Genomic DNA, 22793 nt, shown 5'->3' on the forward strand with positions numbered 1-22793 from the left:
ATTGCATCTAAATTTAGAAAAAAGTTCCGTGATCAATTCAAACCGTGATTTATTGATCGATTAGTCGTGGATTTATTCGGTTTCTGTAATTTGTTGCTGTTGTTGTTGTTGTTTTTTGCTTGAAATCAAATGTACGTACTAGATTTTCGATGCGAAAAAATTCTAATACCGAATATACTTAAGCAAACAACTGACAGCCTTACGCTCTTTGGTTGCATTCAAATGTATGCGTATATATGTGCGCGTTTCTCTATGTGTATATGTATGCGCCCGTCGTCGATTTTTACCTATAAGTCACACAATCTCGCACTTGCACGACATTTCCCACTGCCAATATATTAAATGGCAAGAAGTTGAAAAAAAACTTTTGAGGCTACACTGTCTGTGATAGTAGCCATTTTCGATTTTTTTTCCTCGCGCTCTCTCTCTTCATGTCAAATCCAAAGAAGAAAAAATAATTTTGATTGCGGTCGTATAGGCGGGTATATTGTGATGTTCGCGCTCTCATAAATGAACGACGAATTGAAAATTAAGAATTAAAAAAAAACGTGAAGAAAAGAGAACCACAAGAGAAAAAAAAAACAGAACGCAGAAGAAAAATCGCGGTGTGCTAAAGGTGAAATAAGAAAACGAAGAAAATTCTTTTCGAAATTTAATTCCAATTCGAATTGAAAATTCCTGTGCAAAGCCGAATTGCTCTCTCTATATATACATACGTACTACATAATATTTCTTGAACAATTTTTTTTTTCTTGTGTTGGGTGCTGAATTGAATGTGTGTGGAGAGGAAAGAATAAGCCTAATCAAGAGGCCTGGATATTGATTTTTTGTTCTATAAATTCAAATAAGATAAAAACAAAACGAAAGAAAAAAAAAGTGAATTAATTTTATTTGAAAATTATTAAAAAACGCAGTTTTTCATTTGAAAGAACTTCAATCAGAGCGAAAAACGAAGGACCAATACAAAAATCCACGAAAAATCAATCGTTGGACAAATAATTTTCACGAATTTTTTTTTATTTATTGTATACACAAATTGACGGCAAAATCATAAAAAAAAACTAATCATCAAATATCACGTATTACAGTGTGGACAGTAAAATTCATTCATTTTCTTGTGTCTAAATGAACGTTTCGGATATTTACAGAATCAATTTCAACACGTTTTAGAGAAAGAGAAGATTAAGAGTGTGAAATAGAGAGAGAAGAGAGAGTGTGGCGGCTGGTGGCTTTAACGGCAACAGTAGTTTAATTGCAAGCAAAACTAGTAAGTGGCTATTTAAAATTAAAAAAAAAAAAAACAAACACCAAAAAATATTATACTATTTAATTTTTTTCTGGAAAATTATGCATGTGTATGTATGTGTGTGTGTGCGTTTTCGGGTATTATTATATTATGTGATGTTGGTGCGTTTGTGAGTAGAGAGAAAAAGCGAATTTAAAATGGAGAATAGAAAAATGTAAAAATAATTTCCCGAATGATGAAAAAAGAAATCACTCGGGATATCATGTTTGTCAAATACGAATTATAAATATGTGTGTATGATTAGGAGGAGGGTGACTCACAAGCATTGACCTTAACAACCTGTGTGTGTGTGTGTATGCAAGACAAAAAAAGCGTAAAAAGAAAAGCAAATTTTCATTCTTTCAAACAAGATGTCTGATAAGCAGCAACAGTAGCAGCACCATAAAATGATAAGAGAGTGCTGCTGCCGCCGCTGTTGCTGCATTCGTCCAGTACTTTTCAATGTACGATGATGAGTTTTCCTGAACGGACACACACACACACACACTCTTCATGACGTAATAATATTCAATTGGTTGTTTTTCCATCTATCTCTTCTTTTTCATTTTCGAATCAGTTTTTTTTTCTGTTCGTACCCACGAGCAATGGAAAAGCTCACATACAGAAACGTTTTAAATGGAATTGATAGTTGATTGACTGATTTCGAAATCAAACAAATGATTTCTAAATAGAAACACATTTATGAGATAGAAATGCGAGAGAAAGAGCGATCATAAGAGGCAAAGTGAAAGAGATGTGCTCATATGTGTGTAGAGAAATATTGCGAAAGCTCATCGGTTTTCACCTCATGGTTCTCCGTTCTCATTACACCGTTGACATAATTCTTGAAATGTGCGCTGTACGCGCACAATTATTGAACATTGAATATTCAATAGAGACTACATTGACGACATACATACAATTTATGGTGTACGAAAACGATGAATAAGAAGTTGTTGAAATATGTGCATATCAGTATTGTCATAAATATGGAAAATATTGTTTGCTAAAGTTTTCGACACGCTGCAAAAAACTTAGACTCAATCACATGTGAAAATATATTGCATTCTAACCAAGATAATCAATATTACCGAAGTGCGACACACAAAAAAATAAGACTATGAACGAAACGAAAGAACAAAAAAAAAACGATTCCAATGTGCATGGATATTTAAATCATAGCGAGTCGAAATGAATTGTTTAGAGATGGCTTAAAACAAATGAAACAAAAAGAAAACTAATGTCAAGCTTAAACAAAACATGCCGCAATTAGCACGTCCATTTATATTGCGGCCGTTCGAATTCGATAGTTGTATCACCTTCGGGTATATCAGCTCTATCACATGGCATAATTCATTATATGTTTGTGAAGTAAAAGTCTAACAGCATGTACAATATTCGGCTGTAAACCAGCCACCCATTTGCTGTGCACTTGTTGTTGTTTTGTTGATTTTTTTTTTTTTCATCTATTTTCTATTATCTTTTGCTTCTTATTTACACCTTTTTATCTGTACGTGAATAATATTCCATTTAAATGGGTTGTTTATGTTGCTACTGTTGCCACTGATACAGTGCTACTCCTTTTATTCATCCGCTGTTACCGATTTAATGAATATGAGCGAAACAAAAACGTTGCGGCATTATTGCTTCAACGAGATGAATTGTTTTGTTTAGTTAGTTTGCCAAGTAATAAATCCCTCATACATATATACATATACATATGATAAAAATGACATATGTCAATCAATTTTCAGTTTTGTGAGAGCAACATAAAATTGAAAATACTCATTAGAAAACAGATACAACCATTGCCATCGAATGGCCCGAATGATGCCTACTCTGATCGCACAGATTCAAGAGAGAAACTCTCTCGGTCTCAACTCAAAATCAAAAGAAGAAGTAGAAAAAAAACATCATCATCATCATCATCGTCGACGACGTCGTACTTAAAGTAATGTTAAAAAAAAAAAACAAATACAAAAGTAGAAGTGGACCGGGGTCGAATCAACATTACGCACTTTTCCCATAGTAGAGCACATAAGAGCGCTCTCACAATTGTGTATTTATATGGTATTAGCACTACTCTCGTCGATTGTATGTACTTATTAGTTACAGAAAAAAACAACACACAACAATGTCTTTCTATATACAAATAAAATTTGATTCATACCACAACACATTATAAATGCTTTTACCTGTACGAGCTTATTTATGCCATCACTCTCGCTCTCTCCTTCTTTGTGCGTCTCACTCTTTCGTACGCTTTGTCTCTTTTTCAACTCTTTGTCTCTGTCACTCTAGTTCTTTTTCTTATGGAAAATCCAATAAAATTGGATGTCAAACCATTCACAAGATGATAAACTAACATGAAATTCATCTCTGTTGAACATACATATACAGAGTCCACTAACGACCGAAAACCATGGAGATATGGCAAATGCGATATAACAACAAGAGACAAAGCGGTAAAGGTAGAGAAAATTTCCAATAGGATTACATTTTTTTTTCGAAACTAAATGACAGGATATGTTTCTAATAGGTTTTTTTTTTAATTTAAATTTTTGCAATTTTCATAGAACATAATATTCCATGTAATTTTTAAAGTACCAAAAAAGTATGCCCTGCTGAGCGTTCAGTGATTTTATGCATTTAGCAATGAACCCACACACACATATATTTACCCACATGTGGGGTGAGTGCACATACCAAATGATCTTGCTGTTAACTTGACGCACTCGGAACGGCTCTTTTTTTAACAACTGGATTTATACTAATAATGACATAGTGCGCCAATGTGCGCCAATGTTATGTGTGGAGTCGTTTGTTGCTGCGTTTGTTTTTTTTTGCACGAAATATTGTGTAATATTTCATTGGGTGACTGAGAAAAAAAACAAATCGCACCATATTGAAAAAGAACATACACGTAATTGCCGCAATGTAATGCATTCTCAATTAGGCAGTGATTTTTTCTTGTTTGAGTTCGGTAAGTTCGCAAAAAAAAAAACTTATTTCTATCCAGTTGTTAAAAATCCAGTCACACATAACTTGCGAACAAACAATTTTGGATTCAAATATCCATGTCCGTGCTTTGAGTGTTTGTGTGGAAGAGAGAGCGTGTGTGTGTGCTTGTTATTTGATTTTTCTCGCTCTCTAACTATCAAGTATACACAGTACATGTTCAGGCATTCAAAAAGGTCAGACCGTTCGTTGTTCGAATATCGCACTCATGAATGAACCGAATTCAATCGAACAAATGGTGTGTATCGTTGTTCGTACGCTTTTTTTTTCTCTTCAAATATACAATTTATAATTATCTGCTATTAAATCTGAAGGTTGGACTTCATAAAATAATTCATTATTTTAGCTATAGCGAAAAAAGAAAAAGAAGAAGAAAAAACACACAATATAAAAACTCACATACTGAAAGTGTGTGTGCATAAGTGTGCGCGCTAAGAGACACTCGAAATCACGTGAGTTGAGAGATGATAATTTGTGTGTTACTTTGCGCAAATTCAATAAGTTTTTGTTATTTTTTTATTTTTGCTTCTTTCAAACGGTCGACAGAATCGCAACGTACACACGAGAGAGTATGAATAAAACATTGTTGTTTTGAAATTTGAAATTTTTTTGTGTGTGATTATATGCGCGTCGTCAACGACAAAATAAAATGACGTTCATTGTTTTATACGTGAAAAAAACACATGTATGTTTATAAAGCTTTTTGAGTCTTTGCTTGTTTTCGTCATTTTTTTTTTGTTGTTATATGCGCGAGCGCCTGCAAATGCGAATTAATGTGAATGACTCCAGCCCCCTGTTTTATTTGCATGTGAATACAAATCTAAACATTTCTTTTTCTACGTTCTTTAGTTGTATACAAAGAACAACAAATGTCGACAAGCATACAAGCTTTTTTTTTGTGTGTCTCGCTTTTTATCTTTTTTCCAGCCAAATAACGTATTTTCCATGTTCTTGTTTCGTGTGTTTTTTTTTACCTATTTTCTTTTTTCGTTGGTAATCTTTTTAGCATTCAACGGAGTACAAGCACAAATAGAACAGAGAGCACACAAAAACAATAAATTAAAAGCAACAAATCGTTTACAATGTCGAATCAACCAAAGCAACGTATTCAAGTTCCTGATAGTCTTCGAGATATTTTACTGGAATTTTCAATAGCCTATTTGCTTGAACAGCCCGGTGATGTTGTTGACTATGCCGTTGAATTCTTTACCAAGCTGCAAGAGAATAGAAAATCAAAAATTTCACACGATGACGTACCACCTTCACCGGATGAAAGTATAATGTCATTAGATGAGGGTAAGTTTAACCATATATATATATATTAATATTATTTTTTATGTAACTACGCACCAGCGTGCACCAGACCATAGTATATTTCAAATGGATATTGAGTTTGCACTCTGTGAAAACAAAATTAATTTTCCATTTGACAGATTGGTTATTTTTATCAAGAAATTTCAATCACGAAAACCGATTTCACTGTGTGAACAAACAAACAAAAATGGTATTATTATTATTATTTTTTCCCCTGTTTGTTTCGTAAAATGAACTGATAAATATTTTCCATTTTGCGTTCTTAGAACGAATTAAGAATTGGCTTGTTAAAACAGAACGAGCGGAAAAATGGCATTTAATTTTTATGAGCCGTTCATTTAAAGTTGCAATAAAAACGTGAATATGAATCGGGTTTGAAAGGCAAACATAAGATATGAACGAAATAGAGCCAAAATTGAATTGATTGTTTTGCATTTTGTCGTCGATAACAGTAACAATAATAAAAGCAAGAAAAAAAACCATTTTGAATAGATTTTACGTGTAAATCATAAATACACCCATTGTGCACATTTAAATATAATAAAGCGGTTTCGGGGCTGATTTCAATGGATTTTTGCAGTGATTTATCCAATTCATGTTTTGTTCATGTGTATCGAAATATATGATAATATTCAATGAGCTCGCTTTAAAATAGATCTATAAACGAGAACGAAAACAACAATAACAGCGACAACATCAGCAGTAACCAGCAATAGAATTGAAAAAAAAAAACGCAGTCTATATACAGTATGAGCTTGTGCTCACTTCTTAAATGGGGGACACAACCAAAGAAAACAACAACAAGAAAAAGAGTGTGTGTGTGAAAGAGAGAGAGAGAGAGAAAAAACAGAGAAAAATAGTAATAATAATAGATTTTCCATATAAGTACATGCACATAGAGTATGTCGCGAATAGTCATACTGTTTGACGTGAAATTGAGTTCAAACGCTATGCTATTCAATTCTTACTAAAAAAACACACACATTTTTTTTGTGTGTTCATTTTGAGATCGCGTGCGACAATGCACTTCATTTCATTTATACTATTCAAAAACCAAAAAGCGCTCACTCTCTCTATCCTTTTATGTAAATGCAAAGCTATAGTTAACTGGAAAAACATCACGAATGAAACGAAAGCCACAGAGAGAGAAAGAGAGAGAGAATGAGCGCAATAAGCATTTTAAGAGAGCTTCCAAAATAAAAAATAAAAAAGAAGAAGAATGACCGAACAAGTACGGCCATTAAAAATACATTTTTTTCATGAAAGTCGATTTAGAATAATTTGTTGCAGCGATATTTTTGGTTCAATTAATATCATCCGGTATCTTGAATGTGCCTTTAGTTTCCATTCTGTTTCTGTTTTTTTTTTGTATTTTATGTGCGTTAGCGTTCATCGAATGCGACACTTGCCTCTGCTATTCACATTCATTATTTGTGGTTTAACTCTCTGTAGTGCGCCATGTCGAATTGACCATGTGTATTTTTTTTCATATTCTTTCTTCTCAATTTTGTTTTGTAGGAGTGTAATATATATTATGTATATCTCTAAAATGGTGTGTTACTTTTTGAGTGTATTTTGTGGTCAATTCTAATGCATGAACGTCAGACGATTTCCCAACTGGGCCAATGAGACAGTGAGGATAAGAGAGCAAATTTCATAAAGTAGTTGTTGTCCGGCAAAATGTCAAATAAATCGATAATAAAAAAAGCACAAAATCCAATTTGATACGTTGTTAGGCTACTGGCGGCATAATACATTGAACCGCATCGTCGTTGTCGTCGTCGTCACCATTGTTGTTTTAATTCCACGATTACGCTAAGAGACGAATAAAAAAAAAACAACAACTTCCTTCTCACTCCGAAAGTATACGTTTCATGCTAATATTTAGATTACGTTGCACACATTACACATGCCATGATTTGCTATGTTCATTGAAAATATCCATCTCTCTTTCTTTCATTTAAATCTCTTCCATTCGGTCTATTGTGTGCACAATAGTTTGCAGTAAGCGCGCAAAAACCCACTGGCATATTCACTTTGCCAAGCCGGTTGGAAACTTTTCATTTTATACTTCATTAATTATATGCGTTTATAAATATGAATACATCTGTTTGTCCTTCCATATCTTTCACATTATTTTCCAACTCATTCGCCCTCTCTCTTTTTCGATATATTTCTATCACTTCAAATGTGTAAACTCTTTCTGTGTGCGCGTTTTTTTCTTCTTCTCGTGTTCTGTTAAGGCACGTTCGAGCCTTGAAAATGACTAGAAATTGTCTATCGAGGCTTTTTGCATTGATATTCGAGGGAGGAATATATATATTAATTTTCATTTCGGTATCCCACACTCTTGCTCTCTGGCTCTAATTCTCTCTCTCTCTTTATCTCTCTATTTCTTTTCGTATCTTGCTGTCTATGAGATTTGCAGACAAAAACTCATGCGATTTGAGTGCGCGCACGCCGTGAATGACGCAAACTAAGAACGTTCAAAAAGTGCTTAAGCCCAATTCAAATATTGGTTTTAACGTGCTTGAGCTTAGCTTTGTAACCGATTTTTATCGGCACACATCATTATCAAATAATAATTAGAGTTTTTGGTCGAAACATAGACATAATATTTTGTTGTTCATTGCTTCATTCGCTCTTCATTCGGTTACGTTGTCGCAAAAAAAAAAAAAAAACTTTACGCAATGATAACAAAAATATGTGGCATATGGGAATGCGTGCGTATGTGTGTTCTGTGTGAAATCTCTGATTTTGAAGGCGATAAATATTATGAATCGAAAACCACTTTCAGCACATTCGCACGCGTGCAACCCACCACCAATCTGTGGAAAATGCGCGCGCGTGTCCACCTAAGCAAAAAAAAACACACACCGAATGAATTTTCATCGGTAACAATTTTATTTTCTGCGGGAAAATTTATTTTTAAATGACATATAAAGAGAGAAGAGATAGTTAAATGAAATCACGCCCAACAACGTTTTCTTCTTTTATTTTTATAATATTCCGTATTTTATCAACGTGTTAAATTGTTTCATAGCAGCATCTCCTTCTCTTGTTTCAGTGATGTTGATATATAAATAATTTCTTTTGGTGCCTATGCTTCTGGTATGCTTCCACCATATATTGTGTGTCATGCCAAATGAATGTGGCATATATGAGATGATATAGTGCGTTTTTTCCACTGATACACTGTCCTACTCTCCTGTTTTCTCGTGTGCATGATACCAAAATGTCCCATCGCATCATATTCACTGAAACACACATAAATTGTGAAGCAGGCACTTTTTTCTGTTCATTGAATCTCAGAATTGCGATTATCAATACTATGCCATGTCAAGCTATCAATTTTTATCGTCAGGAACAGGATGCTGTTATTTACACATATCTAAATATTGTCTTGTTTTACATAGAAACAATGTGGCGTACATATATTGACAAGCAAGTGAAAATTCTCTCTCTCTCTCTCCACCCATCATTCTCTGTCTCCCTCTATTTTTCCGTGTTTCAGTTCCTGTTTCGCTATTGCACATTTAAATGAATGAACATAAGATGTGTTACAAAATTTAATCAAATAATTAAAAGTTGGGAACGAATGAAAGTAAAAAAAAGGAATTCACAATGCAATACCCATTGAATTCTGGATTTCTAAATGGTTTCGATGAAGCGCATAATACGCTCTTAATTGATCAAACCCGATCGAAGTCGCCGCAACAAACCACCATACAATTTCAGTGTATCGTTCTCTTTCACTTCCCTTGGCTGGCATGGCTGCATTGATATTACGTTGTAACCAAATCATCCAGTTCAAACGCAACCATTTAATGATGATGATGAAGAAGATGATAATAAGGGGTGAAAGATCCATGTACTTCAACTCGAATGGCCAATATTATTCGTTCATCAGTTTTTATTCGAACGTTGATTGATTCAGTTGCGTGGCACACAATATCATTAAAATGCTTTCAATTATTCTGGAATTTTAAAAATTTACAACATTTTCACACCGACTGTCATTCACTGAAGCCAACGACAACTAAAACAAATAAAAACGACTTCATTGTGTTTTAAATTTTGGATTTTGGTTTTGTGAATATTTTTTTTGGTGAATAATTGCAAAAGAACCAACCCAAAAAAACATGTGCCAAATGCAATAGAACTTGATTAAAAAGAAACAATTAGTTTACATTAAAAAAAAGAAGTATAAATTTGTGATAACAAATTTGTGATAATCGATTTCTGGATTAATTTCGTGTACAAAAAATGGTTTTACAAGAGCAAACGGCAAATATGCAAAACTATGATGTTCTTTCTGGTAAGATAAGAAATACACTTTTACTATTTTCTGTGTTTTCCATCGATACCAGGCTATCATATAAACTATATTGTTCCATTCAAATCGACCGAGATCGAGTGAAAGAAATCATTCACAATCCCATACAAATATTTTTGTTCAATAGACTGTTTCGCGTCTCAATTCAATTATTGTGCGTATATACTTACTATATTTAGCTAGTTTGTGTGACAGAAAAATTTGAGCGGATGGACTGCAAAGCTCTTTAATGTCTTCCAATAAATCTATGTGCGACGTGTGTGTGTTTTTTTTTAATTCAAAGTTATTTATTGATCAAATTGTATGTATTTGCAGAGCCTTTAGTAAATCGATTTGCAACTCGACGCAAATCCGTGTTCGCCGAAACCTATGACCCTGAGAACGATGCCGACGAAGACGAGGGAGCCGCTGCAATATTCCCAAAAAGTGATGAGCAAAGAGCACGTTTGATAGAATCTGTTAAAAACATCTTACTCTTTAGATCACTGGATAAAGAACAAGTAATTATTCAACATTTATTACCGTTTAGGCGTCGTCATTTTTTTTGGCAAATGATTTTTTCAATCGAATTCAAAATATCAATGAATTAGATTTGAAACAAAAGAATTTCGTGTAAAATGGAGAAAAAAAGAAAAAGTAACGATAATCATTCCGAACATGATTTCAATAAAAAAACAAAATGTGAGAAATTATTCACAAAACAATTGCCAAGTCAATATTTTCATAAAATATTATCATTTCATGCTTCAATTGATATGTGGAGCTTTTCCGTTAATTTCCATTTTTGTGAACAATAGACGTGAAATTTACGAAACTGGAGCGCAATTTTTTTTTATACTACATATGCCAAAAGAAACAATAATATATTTGAATTTCCAATCAAACGATGACGGTGACAGAAAAATGAATTCTGAGAAATACAAAAAAATGTCGTTTACTTTATCGATCACACATGTGTGCACGTATTACTGGCGAGATATGAGAATATAAGCATTTATTAATTAATTTCCGCTTGATATAGAAAATAAAATGTGATCAAATGGGAGAGCGAAAGGAAATTAATAAATTTGCCAATGTTTTGATGCAATTTAATTATAAAATGATTTTGCCTTTGACATCATAGATAGAAAGGAAGCGAGAAAGAATCAACGTTAATTGACTTTGTTTTGTTTGATGCAATTTCAGATGAACCAAGTTCTCGATGCCATGTTTGAGCGTAAAGTATCGGCTGGCGAAATTGTTATTCGACAGGGTGACGATGGAGACAATTTTTATGTTATTGAATCGTAAGTGTGATTTAAAGTTGAAGACGAAAACAATAACAATATAAAAAAGGTCATTTTCAAATCACGTACATTGTATGGTGTGTTTTTTTTTCCTTCTTCTTCTCTATTACGTCAATTACAGTGGTAAATACAAGGCACTTGTGGGTGATAAACATATTCACACATACAATAACAGTGGTAGTTTTGGCGAGCTTGCTTTATTGTATAATATGCCAAGGTAATTCGAATTTTTAACGGATCAATACACGCGCATGTCGATCGATTTCTGTGTTTTAAAAGCAATCTAATCGTGTATGTTGTTTTGTTTTTGTAATGTTTCATTGTAAATTACAGAGCAGCGACCATTGAAGCTGAGACAACCGGTCATTTATGGGCCATGGATCGACAAACATTTCGTCGAATCTTACTGAAATCAGCATTCAGAAAACGTAAAATGTATGAGAGCTTATTAGACAGTGTTCCAATGTTGAAAACACTTCAGGTACGTTAAATTGTCATGACATTCACATCAATCGCACTCATCTTTATTTAGCATATATTAATTGTTTTTGTATTCTATTGATAATAGAATACATCTGTTTAACACATTTTTTTTTGTTATTCATTCATTTTGTTCAAAATCTAATTGTTACTCATGTTCCTCTCACTTATTTTGTCGTTTAAACTACTTCCATTACAGAGCTATGAAAGAATGAATTTGGCTGATGCACTTGTACCAAAATCATTCAGCAAAGGTGATAGAATAATTAAACAAGGTAAATGATGTGACATTTTGATTACGATCGATTTTATTCGTCAGTGGTCATTTGATGTGAAGTTTGAGTGATTGAACTATGCTAATGCAAATGGGTTTTTTTTTCTCCATTTTCTGTGTCGATAAACAGGTGACGCAGCTGATGGTATGTATTTCATAGAAGATGGTACAGTTTCAATCCGCATCGAACAAGATGCTGGCGAAGTGGAAATCTCAACATTGGGCAAGGGTCAATATTTCGGTGAATTGGCATTAGTCACACATCGACCACGTGCTGCTTCTGCATATGCAGCATCCGATGTTAAAGCTGCATGTAAGTCTAAAAATCAATACCATCATCTTTGTTCACAATTATATAATACCATGTCATGATGTCATCCCAATGGCGATTCCATTTTGTTTATTATTAATGATGTTTCCACTTTGGCGCACTACATTTTCGAACCACATTGTGGCCAATAAAAAACGAAAATATATGCATCACTCTAAAACAAAATGTAATAAAACCATGACCACTTTTTTTTTCATTGAACTAAAGCCATTAACCCCAATAAAAAAGTGTTTGCGTCAAAAAAACACATATTGACTCATTCTACCATTTCATTCTTCTTCTTTCCCTTATTTCGAAACAATTAAAATTGAAACAAACCCCATTTCCGTTCCGACCATCAGTTTTGGATGTAGATGCATTTGAACGACTACTTGGCCCATGTATGGAATTAATGAAGCGTAGCATTGGCGACTACGAGACACAGCTCATCAAAATATTCGGCAGCAAAAACAACATCACAGACATCCGATAAATATTGATAAATTATTCAAACACATACACAAAGAAAAGTCCGATAATAATTTCTATTTATATACAATTACAAAAAAAAGTGAATAAAGAGAGATAAAAAAATCATAACTGAGCAAAGGGAAAAATTAACAAAAAAATATATTATGGAGAGTTACAAAAAAAAAAAAAAAAATTGGAAACTAGAACAAAAAAATGAAGCAAAAAATTTTACCAATCAAACACAAAACAAAATTGGTTGACACTTTTAATTTCGATTGATAAATAGTTAAAAATTATGATTATCAGTTTAAAGCAAGTAAAAAAGAAAGCAAAAAGCAACATATAGTTTATAACTTCTATTCAACAAGCAACAAACAAATTCATCAACAAAAAAATGCACAGCACAAATGAATTGAAACATACAATGACCATGCTAGTGGGCGCATATGTTTCAAAATTTTCGAATTTCTATCTCCACACTCCGAAATAATTTATCACATCCCCATATCTTCGAAAACAAAAACACATCGCAAATGCAAACTTTTCCACTTAAAAAAAAAACTAAAATGGAATCACATCACCCGTGTTCGCATTGTGTGTATGTGTTTGTGCGAGAGATAAAAGAAAATTGATTCAGACAAAAATTTGTGGAACTGATGCAATTACAACACATGGCAACATTGAATGTATGAAAAAAAAAAAAACAACAAATGCATAAACCAGACAAAAGATGTTGCTGCAGCTAACGGCAACATCGAAAAACATGCCATATAACAAAATACACGGGATCGTACTAACGTCGAGCCACAAATCGATTTTGTGTTTTGTATTTTACACACATAAACACCGAATTTATTGTATAGAATTTTATTTTCATTTTATTTAATTTTATTCTTTTTCATTTCAAAATAAAGAGAAAAAAAGGAACCATACAGACCAATCTAACAAATTGTATGTTTCTATGGATCACATTTGTTGAAACAAGGGTGCAAGTCAAAAAAACCACAGATAAACACACAAACTTTAAACAAAAGCAAAAACAAATTGCATATTTAAAAGGAGAACAAAAAAATCCCATAAATTTACACTATAATTTTAATCAAATCAAAACAAGAAAAAAATGTAATGCATTAAAAAAGAGCAATTTGTTTGAAAGAGAGAAAGAGGTACATGGTAGTTCAATTTAAAAAAATGAAAAAAAATAATAAAAAAATAATTGAGGCTAAAAGCCAGCGAAAGTTGAGTGTGCATGTGCGCGTGAGGGCGAAAATATAAAAAAGTATAGAAGAAAATATTAAAAAAAAAATGAAACACAAAAAAACATAAACATATATGACATGATACAATGAAAAGTAAATAAAATTAAAGAGAAAAAAAATAAAAAAATAAAAATAAATAGTATTACAAAGGCGTGCTGGACCTATGTATATAATATGGCGGCACTTAAGTGCAATATATGGCCATTTGCTTGCGGTTGATATTTATGCGCGGCTGTCATAGCCGCCCCCACGTGCGCAATCCTCGCCACTGTTGCCACCGTCGAAACGCTTGGCACTTTATCGGGAATAAACAATGCATATGTCCTGGCGCCCAATGAAATACATAATGTTGGTGTTGTAACACGAAAATAAACAAAAAAAAAAAAATATTGTGTTATTAATGTAAGTGTTATTATTTATTAAAGTTTACTTTTAATTTGCATTTGAGATGTACATGAATAACTCTTTTTTTTTGTTTTTGTTTTTCAAAGTCTTACATATTTTTTTTTTTTAATTTATTTAAATTATGTACAAACAAAATGTAAAAATGAGAAGAAGCAGAAACAAGCGGGAAAATTAAAACAATATATCATTATTTTGCAATTTCAAGCGAATTAGTGTTTTTCGGGGATAATTTCTTTTTCAGTGGAGATAAAAAAGAAACAAAAGTTAGAGAAGAAAAGAAACAGAGTGTAGTTGAAATGTTAATATATTTATTCGTTTGCCATGAACACATAGACATCATATCAAATCGGCTCATGAACATATGTTTCAATACTATATTAAAAACACAGATTAAACAAAATGACGATTATGAAGAAGAACGGCTAAGTAGACAAATTAACATTCAAAAAAGAAAAACCCTAGAGAATGTTCAGTTAATTTGCCCAAGTTCCCGTTGACACACGACTTTTAATAAAAATAAAAAAAATTAATTTTTTTTCTCTGAAAATAAATAAATAAACAAAACAAATGTGTATGAATGTAGCAAAATATTTTAATTTTAAACGCAAGAAGCTGAGTGAAAAAAAGAAACAAACCATACATTAACATCATTTTATTATAATTTTATTTTTTGTTGTTGTGAAGAATTAATTCTGTTGTTCGTTTCCTTTTGTCCTGATTAAACATTAAGCAAAAATGATAAGGAACACAGCTGAACATATTCATATTAAATTAAATTGTACATTAATCGCATACTATAAAAACAAACAAACAAAAAAATATACTTTGGTTATAGTTTTTATTCCGACATTCATATTGTGCTCGTTTTAAAAAATCTCCTTCACCTCACACATTTGCCCGGTATTCTTCTACAAAGCGTGATACATTCCCGCCTGGTTGTTCTATTTATTTTTTGTTCTCGATGGTCATCAACACAATCATTAATCCCAAAATACACATTTTAACCCATGCCTGTTTGACTATCTCCTATTTTAGTTTCATTCGTAACTTTATTTTCTTGAAGCACTTCAAATTAGATTGTTTTCATTTTCGATTTGAACTCATTCTACAATTTGCTCGAACTTTCCTGAATATTTCCGATGTCCGTGATTTGTTGATAAAAAAAAGAATTATACACAATAATTTTCATATTTGATCGCCTTTTTTTATTTTTAACCCAAAAGAAAACAAAAAACCCAACTATCTGAAACTCGTGCGTTCACTGGTGTACTTTGCCAAAAAGATTTCGGCTGAGTTTCAGTGAGCTGGAAAAGTGTGCATTTTGTTTTCTTTTTTTGCATTTTGACAATTTTCATTCCTAAATATGTGCTATGCTTAACTAAATCAATCAAAGACAGAAAGATATTGAATCGATTGAAGAATTTGTTTCGATTTTGGTTTGGTACCGGTATTGCTCTTGGTGTGTATTGATCGCATCAAATCTGATGATTTACTTAATCAATGGCTTATTCTTGTGCACAAAACTTACTCTTTTCATAGCCATTTTATTGAATGCTAAAGAAGACAAACAAAAAAAAACTCTTTTATACGATTTCAATCATATACATAAACTCATATACCAAACGTAAGAGAAAAAAAACTGCACGCGACCCATGAATTTAGCTAGGAGTAGAGACAATTCGAGAAATTAATCACAAATAAATCGTTTGAAAGGAAAAAAAATGAAAAAAATTTGTCGCAAAGGTGTGTCTGGTGTGTCGTCGCATTGAAAATAAAATCCAATCTTCGAAATAGAAAATCTGTGACTCAACAAGCACAAAAATGCTCTTTTAAGAAAAACCAAAATAAACAAAATACAATTCTTCATCCGAACATATTCATTCCAAATAAATGTAATTCCAGCTGAACGGATATTTCAAATCTTCCGAATACTGTTTTTTTTTCTCGTTTCATTGTTATTTTTGCGAATGAGCTAATAAACGTTCAAGGTTTCACACATACCGATTTTTTTTCGAATAAAAATTTCTGTGCTGAAATCGATGAAGAGCTATTTTTTTTTTTGCAACAAACCAAAGAAAAAAAAGAACCTTTTATTCTGTGCGCGACACAGAAATTGCACAAAAGAAGTGAACATAAATATGAATGTAATCATAGCAACACACACATACTCAATCGCACACAAATAAATGAAAAAAAAAAAATAACACACACAATATTGACAATTGTATAATTAGGGTATTTCTGATGTACAATTTTCGAAATCTATTTTTTGCACTGCTTTATTTTTCTATGTAGTAAGTGCTGGTCATTTACAAAAAAAATACACACAAAAACAAAGACAAAAAGAGAGAAAAAAAATTCAACAACATTATATATTTCAATTCGAACTATACTTTTCGTTCACTGCCTATACATATTTACTTACATGTAAAATCTTTCGTCTAAAAAAGCACATTCAAAACCAATAAAATTGAACCAAAAAAGAAGACAAGAACAAAACACATTATATAAATGAATTTTGATGAAAAGTTATATAATTCATGATTTTATTGTAAACATTGCAAGTGTTCAAACTTTGTAAGAGATGAAACTGAATGATATAAGAATTGAAACAGGGAACTGAGCGCACTGAAATCAGAACGGAAAAAAATCAGAGGCTGTTATAAAGTATGAACATGTGTGATGTTAAGTTTTCTTACTGTGGTTTGCTAAATGTTATATTCTATGCGATTAAGTGGTCTGCGGTTAAAATATTTAACAATTTATACCACATGAAATCTTCTACAAAAAAAAAGAGAGACAAACCCGCAGATATCAATATGTATGAACTATATACACCAATAACAATAGCACTCATCTGCAAATTTTCTTTCAAAATATACCTTGCATCATCGCTTCCTCTGAAGTTAGGAAGTATTACTTTTTTTTAATTTCTAAGTTCATATCTATACACAAAAGGAAGCATTACTCTGGACATTTATATAAATACATATACAAGTATCATGCATCAATGAAGAAAAATATAATAGATTATACTACAAGAAGAAGAATAAAAAAAATCGATTTTCAGTACAATATCAAGAAGAAAAATGAACAAATCTATGAAGAATGAAATAGAAATTCCATGTATTACTGTAAAAAGTTGGGAAAATGTAGAGAAATTTAGCTCACCTCCCCATTTATGTAAACAAGCTCAGATAAGCTCACCATAAATCGGCGGATTACGGTTTGCCCATCTAAAAAAAAACCCACCATTTTCCACATTGAGTCATTTTCATGTGGTAAAATGAAACATTTTTCTTTCAAATAATTCAATTTTTTAATTGAATTAAGTAAAAAAGAATAAAATCCATGCGAAAGAGCATGAATGTGTTTAACCAAAATTCAGACCGTTATTTTTTAAACAATCCACGAAATTTTCACTTTCCATAAACGAGATAAATATACATATAAAAAACTATATAGAATAAAACAACGCTGAAAATATGAAAATAGCCATGGAAAGTGTGTGTTATTCAAATATCCAAGTCACAATGGAACGTACTCTATAGAAAATGGTCGAACATTCAAAGTAAATAGCACAACAGCAAAATATTCCGGTTTCTATAAACAAAAATTTAATCGAATTAAGATGGCAGGCATAAAGATGGTTGTTAAAAGATTAAATGTTCTTTTTTTCTTCTTTCTCGGAAAAAGGGCAAACGAATGATTGAACAGAGTGCGTTCCAATTCCAAATAAATTTGATTTAATGTTCTTGTGGCCATCGTACGTTGATTTTTTTCTTCATTTGATTTTTTAAAGTGTTTTTTTCTTTAGTTTACCCATTTTTTTCTTTCTTTATTAATTGTAGAGCTATATTGTATGTAAGATGAAACAAGAAAAAAATACAAAACAAACATGTTCTTAGACATATAAGCAACAAACTTATTCATTTCCATGGCGGTTATGAAGCAAAACAAAAAGAAGAATCGGTGTACACAAATTTTAAACCGAAAATCTGAAACATTTAATTGGTGAGAATTTGTTGTTGGGCCACATGAATTGAATTCGTGCTACAGTGTTTGGATTATCGTTTGGGTACGATCACATTTTTTTTTCTCAAATAAATGAAAACGAAAAAAGAACCATACAAAATCAAAACCAATCAAACCAATGCTCATTCATTTAACCAAAATTGAAAGTGTATGGGCGCGATAAAGTTCTCTACCGTCACACCATGCATTTTAACAGTTTAGAACTTTAACGGATGCATACACATATATGTATATGATTAAAAGCAAAAAAAAAAGTAAAAATAAATAAAACTTGAAAATACCTGCATATGGCCCATAATACAAAAGAACAAAGTAGATGTTGTGAATTGGAAATTCCAAATTTTTTCCAATTTGGAATGTACATTTTTTTGTGTTTTGAATGATGTCAAAGTCCGTGAAATATTATTAGAAATCATTATAATGAATACTGCAAAGAGATGAAATACTTAAATAAAAAACAATTTCAAATCGGACTCTTATTTAATTCGAAGCATTTTTGTTACAGCACATTGAAATGCCTGTGGTATACTTTTTTTATTTGAAACTTTCAAAATAATGAGTTCTTTTTAAAATCAAGGTAAGGGTACACAAGGGTACCACAGGATACTTTGACAGGAAGGATAATTTGACATTTTTCACCAGCAGAATATTCATGCTTTTCGATCTCGAATCGATCTTCAGATAGAAAATTAGAATCAAATAAAGTAAAATATTCCTATTCATTTTAAATAATCATTTTATTTGCAATTTTTTGTTCTGCTCCTCCAAGGACACGGCTGAATTACAAAATATTTCATTTTCGTGGCATCTTCATAAGTTTAAAAAATAATAGTTTTCCATTCATTTCAATTTTACATGCGAACATTTACATTTGTAAATTTTGTTAATTGAGTCTCTTGTAGCACAACTTAATACGCAGTAACCAATGCCTGTACTCTTAGTATATTCCATACAATATCAACATTCAATCAGATTTCAAACAGATTCAAAATATGCAAAAAAATTCGAGTTTGTTTTGGATTTGAGATTCATGTGAATTTGAAAAGACGCTGTCTTCCCCTTAGCTGAATTCTCAATTAAAATTTACTCTAGAGGAGATTTTGCTTCTGTTCTTTCCAATAGAACAACACAATAATTTTGGCTGAAAATATTTCTGAATTCTTTTTTTTTTTTCAATCTAAGACTTTCTTTATCAAATTTTTTTTTTCACTAAATTCAATCAGTTTTATTCTATACTCATTGAGTCATATGAGGAATGTTTTCTGGATTTTCGAAACATGAAGTTTGGATAAAATAGTAATATTTTCACAGACAAATATTTGCTTTAGTCGATTAAAAACGAGGATAAATTGGAAAATACAATAAATTGTTATAAATTTATTTATTTTTTGGTTTATATAAATATTTTCAGCCTTACTTATACTGTAAGATTGGCAAACTGCGAGTTATGAACAATCTAATACTTGATCAACAACAAAGTATGCCGAACAAAAATTCAGCGATTATATAAATACCTATTTAAGACTTGCTTATTTGGTGTACAAAATGTTCGGATGTGTTTATAATATTAATTTGTTCCGCAGTCTGTCAACCTGTTTCTTTTCCTAATTTTTTTTTTTTCATTCAATCTAATCAATGATCAAAAATAAATCATAATTTTTTCTCTATTTATGTGTGTGTTTCTTTTAAATTTATTACCAATAAACATTGCACCATAACTAAATATTTCTTTTGATTTTCCTCAAATAATATAATATAATATATAATAAATGGGTGTTTTTGTGTGTGTTTGTGTGTGTGTGTGTAAAAAACTACATTAAATAGATAAATTTCGTGCTATAAAAATTATTTCGAAATTTTATGTTTATATACAACTTAAATATTTGGCTCAAAAATACTAACGTATACCTCATGTATGAGATACAAGAGACATACAATCATGGATTAAGTGTTTTTCATAATTATTTTGTTTGTTTGTTTCTCGAATTATGTCTCTTTTCGGTGTTGCGGCTTAAATATCAATTGATTTTGCATTTTTCGGTATGTTAATTCTTAAACGTCCCATTGTTTTCAATGTATTCGAGCTGCTAAATGGGTGTTTGATGTTATTATTTGCGTCGGCAGTAGATGCAACAGCAGAGGCACCGGCTGCATTGCATATAGATTCGGTAGCACTTCGGAAATTATGTGCTAGAGTTGGTTTTGCGCTATTATTTTCATCGAAACCAGATTCATCGCTAAATTCGGAATCTTCTTCATTATTATTTCGAATTGTTGAATTGTGATCGGTCGAATTATTGTGATCAGATTCGTTGACACATTCCAAATTCGATGAAATATTGGAATTTTTGAGTGATGGCAATCGTGCCAGCGATAGACTAATGGCTTCAATTTCACGTTCTGATTTAATAAGATCGTCCATGTGTGCGGTTGTGATAATGCTAGACGTTTCACAGCCAGATGTTATTGAACCTTCATCACTGTCTAATAACGGACCATGCACATTACCATTTGAATTTACAAATGCCATCGTTTCAATTGGTTTCATACAATTATCATTCACATTTGAATTATCTACATTCGATTTAATGAGATGCTTTGAGTCTGATGTTACCATAACTAAACTCTTTAGTACATCATTTTGATTGAAATTGGTGGTGTCATGTCCCAAACTACAAAAATCATCCGTTGAATTGAATGAATCAAATTCAAATGGTTCGTTGGCCACGCAACTATTCGCCGGACCCAATGCATTTGGATGTGAATCAATTTCGCTTTGACTTAATGATGTTGATTTACTTAATTTGGTATCAAAATATGATAAAATTTCACCCGACAACGATGATTTGATATCATAATCGTTTGTCATTAAAAGACTATGAAAATCATCATCTTCATCGTATGCGGCCGGTGATGTTTGCTTCGGTATGGTGAATTTTGAATCAAATGTATTGCAACCGCCACCGCTGCCGCCGCCTTCGTCGTCGTTTGTTTTAATCACATCAGTGCTACGTGACTTAGATTGTTCATACAATGAATTACGTCGTGCATTTGCCATATCACGATTTAATCTATTACGCTTGCAGTACTTTCGATCGAATGTGGACACCGTAAATAAATCACCATTCGTATAGGGTGTATTATTATGGCTTTGGCTCTTTTTAAACGATGACATCGAACAAATTTCCTCTTCTTCGCCAACCGCCTCTTCGATGGCCATCAATTTTGGAGCGGATTTTGATCGTTCCATTGGCGGTCGATAGTTATTTGCACCAACACTTAACAATATCTTACGTCGTGGCATACTTGGATTCTCGTACAATGAATTGACCAACGATAGGCGAGCATTTTGACGATTCATTTTGTCACGCTTAAACTCCTTTAACGCTTGCGTTAAATTCTCCTGTTAATGAACAAAAACGAAATGAATTTTTAACATTGCAATATTATTTTTTTTTTCTTCTTCTTCTTCTTTTTTCGCATTTAAAATTGTGAAAAACAAAAACAAAACATTTTAATTGCCAGTCGTTCGTTCGTGTGTGATTTTTTTGTTTTCGGCAATAAAATAAACGATGAAGAAAAAAAATCCTAGAAAAAAAGTGCAATTTACCTTGAGCGTTTTGCATATCTCTTCGGCGATTGACTCTTTTGGGCATAGAACTGCATGGCATCGAAGTTCGTGCTTCAATTTTCGACCTTCGTGTCGATAAATCCAACAAAATACGCGCGGATAATTTTTTGGCGCACAGCAAAATGTGATTTTTGAATTCCAGTACTCGGTAATGCCATGTTGTCTTGTTGTCGCTTTCAATCCAGACGAACATACCAGAATTCGCATCGCAACATCGGGCTTATTTATTTGCGTATAATTTCGCCATAGTGTTGCCAATGGTTTTTCTATGCAATTGTCACCTATTTTTATTTGTAATTTTGTTGATTTGTTATTAAACAAGCAAAACAACAACAACAACAAACACAAATCGGAAAAATGAAGAAAAAAGAGAGAAAGAAACAATCACAAATCACCATTAAAAACAATGACTTCAACATATTAATGCTAACGAATATACTGTGTAATTCGATAAATGTATATTGTCAATTGTGCTCATATCAAAATTGATTAAATACAAAATTCTATTTAGTAATATTGAATTAAACTCTTTGAATTTGTTATTGTTACTTTTTTGGGCATTGTCAAAAAGAGTTAATTTTTTGTGTTTTTTCTCAAGCCGATAAAAAAAATACAATTAACAACAATCGATGTTGATAAACAATATAAAAAAGCCTGAGTCATACGCTTAACGTGTAGAGAGAGAGAGA

At 32.0% G+C, this 22793-nt stretch overlaps 2 protein-coding genes across 16 annotated transcripts in view; one reads left to right on the forward strand and one right to left on the reverse strand.

Annotated features, from left to right (window-relative positions):
• The first annotated feature begins 329 nt into the window (after positions 1–329).
• Positions 330–12868, forward strand: LOC116345305 (cAMP-dependent protein kinase type II regulatory subunit). 4 transcript variants are annotated; one of them, XM_031774555.1, is made up of 10 exons: positions 330–616; positions 1149–1267; positions 5310–5599; positions 10269–10453; positions 11139–11239; positions 11361–11456; positions 11573–11720; positions 11919–11994; positions 12124–12306; positions 12666–12868. In XM_031774555.1, the coding sequence occupies exons 3-10, from the start codon at positions 5386–5388 to the stop codon at positions 12794–12796; spliced, it is 1134 nt and encodes a 377-aa protein (XP_031630415.1). In that variant the 5' UTR covers positions 330–616; positions 1149–1267; positions 5310–5385; the 3' UTR covers positions 12797–12868. The 4 variants fall into 4 exon arrangements, with proteins under 4 accessions (XP_031630415.1, XP_031630414.1, XP_031630416.1 ...); XM_031774554.1 differs by lacking the exon at positions 330–616 and having other exon boundaries at positions 623–1267; XM_031774556.1 differs by lacking the exons at positions 330–616; positions 1149–1267 and adding an exon at positions 4664–4755.
• A 6954-nt stretch (positions 12869–19822) lies between these two features.
• LOC116345156 overlaps positions 19823–22793 on the reverse strand; it is a 10399-nt gene continuing 7428 nt past the window's right edge. For all 12 annotated transcript variants that reach the window (XM_031774287.1, XM_031774281.1, XM_031774282.1 and 9 more), the window contains 2 exons: positions 22084–22385; positions 19823–21876 (listed from right to left, as the gene is read on the reverse strand). In XM_031774287.1, coding sequence (XP_031630147.1) covers positions 20485–21876; positions 22084–22385 — 1694 coding nt within the window. In that variant the 3' untranslated portion in view covers positions 19823–20484. The remainder of the gene's footprint in view (positions 21877–22083; positions 22386–22793) is intronic.

This window comes from Contarinia nasturtii, unplaced genomic scaffold (genome assembly GCF_009176525.2).
Source record: "Contarinia nasturtii isolate CC-2019 unplaced genomic scaffold, AAFC_CNas_1.1 Cnas_scaffold_1240, whole genome shotgun sequence".
Taxonomy (NCBI): Eukaryota; Metazoa; Arthropoda; class Insecta; order Diptera; family Cecidomyiidae; genus Contarinia; species Contarinia nasturtii.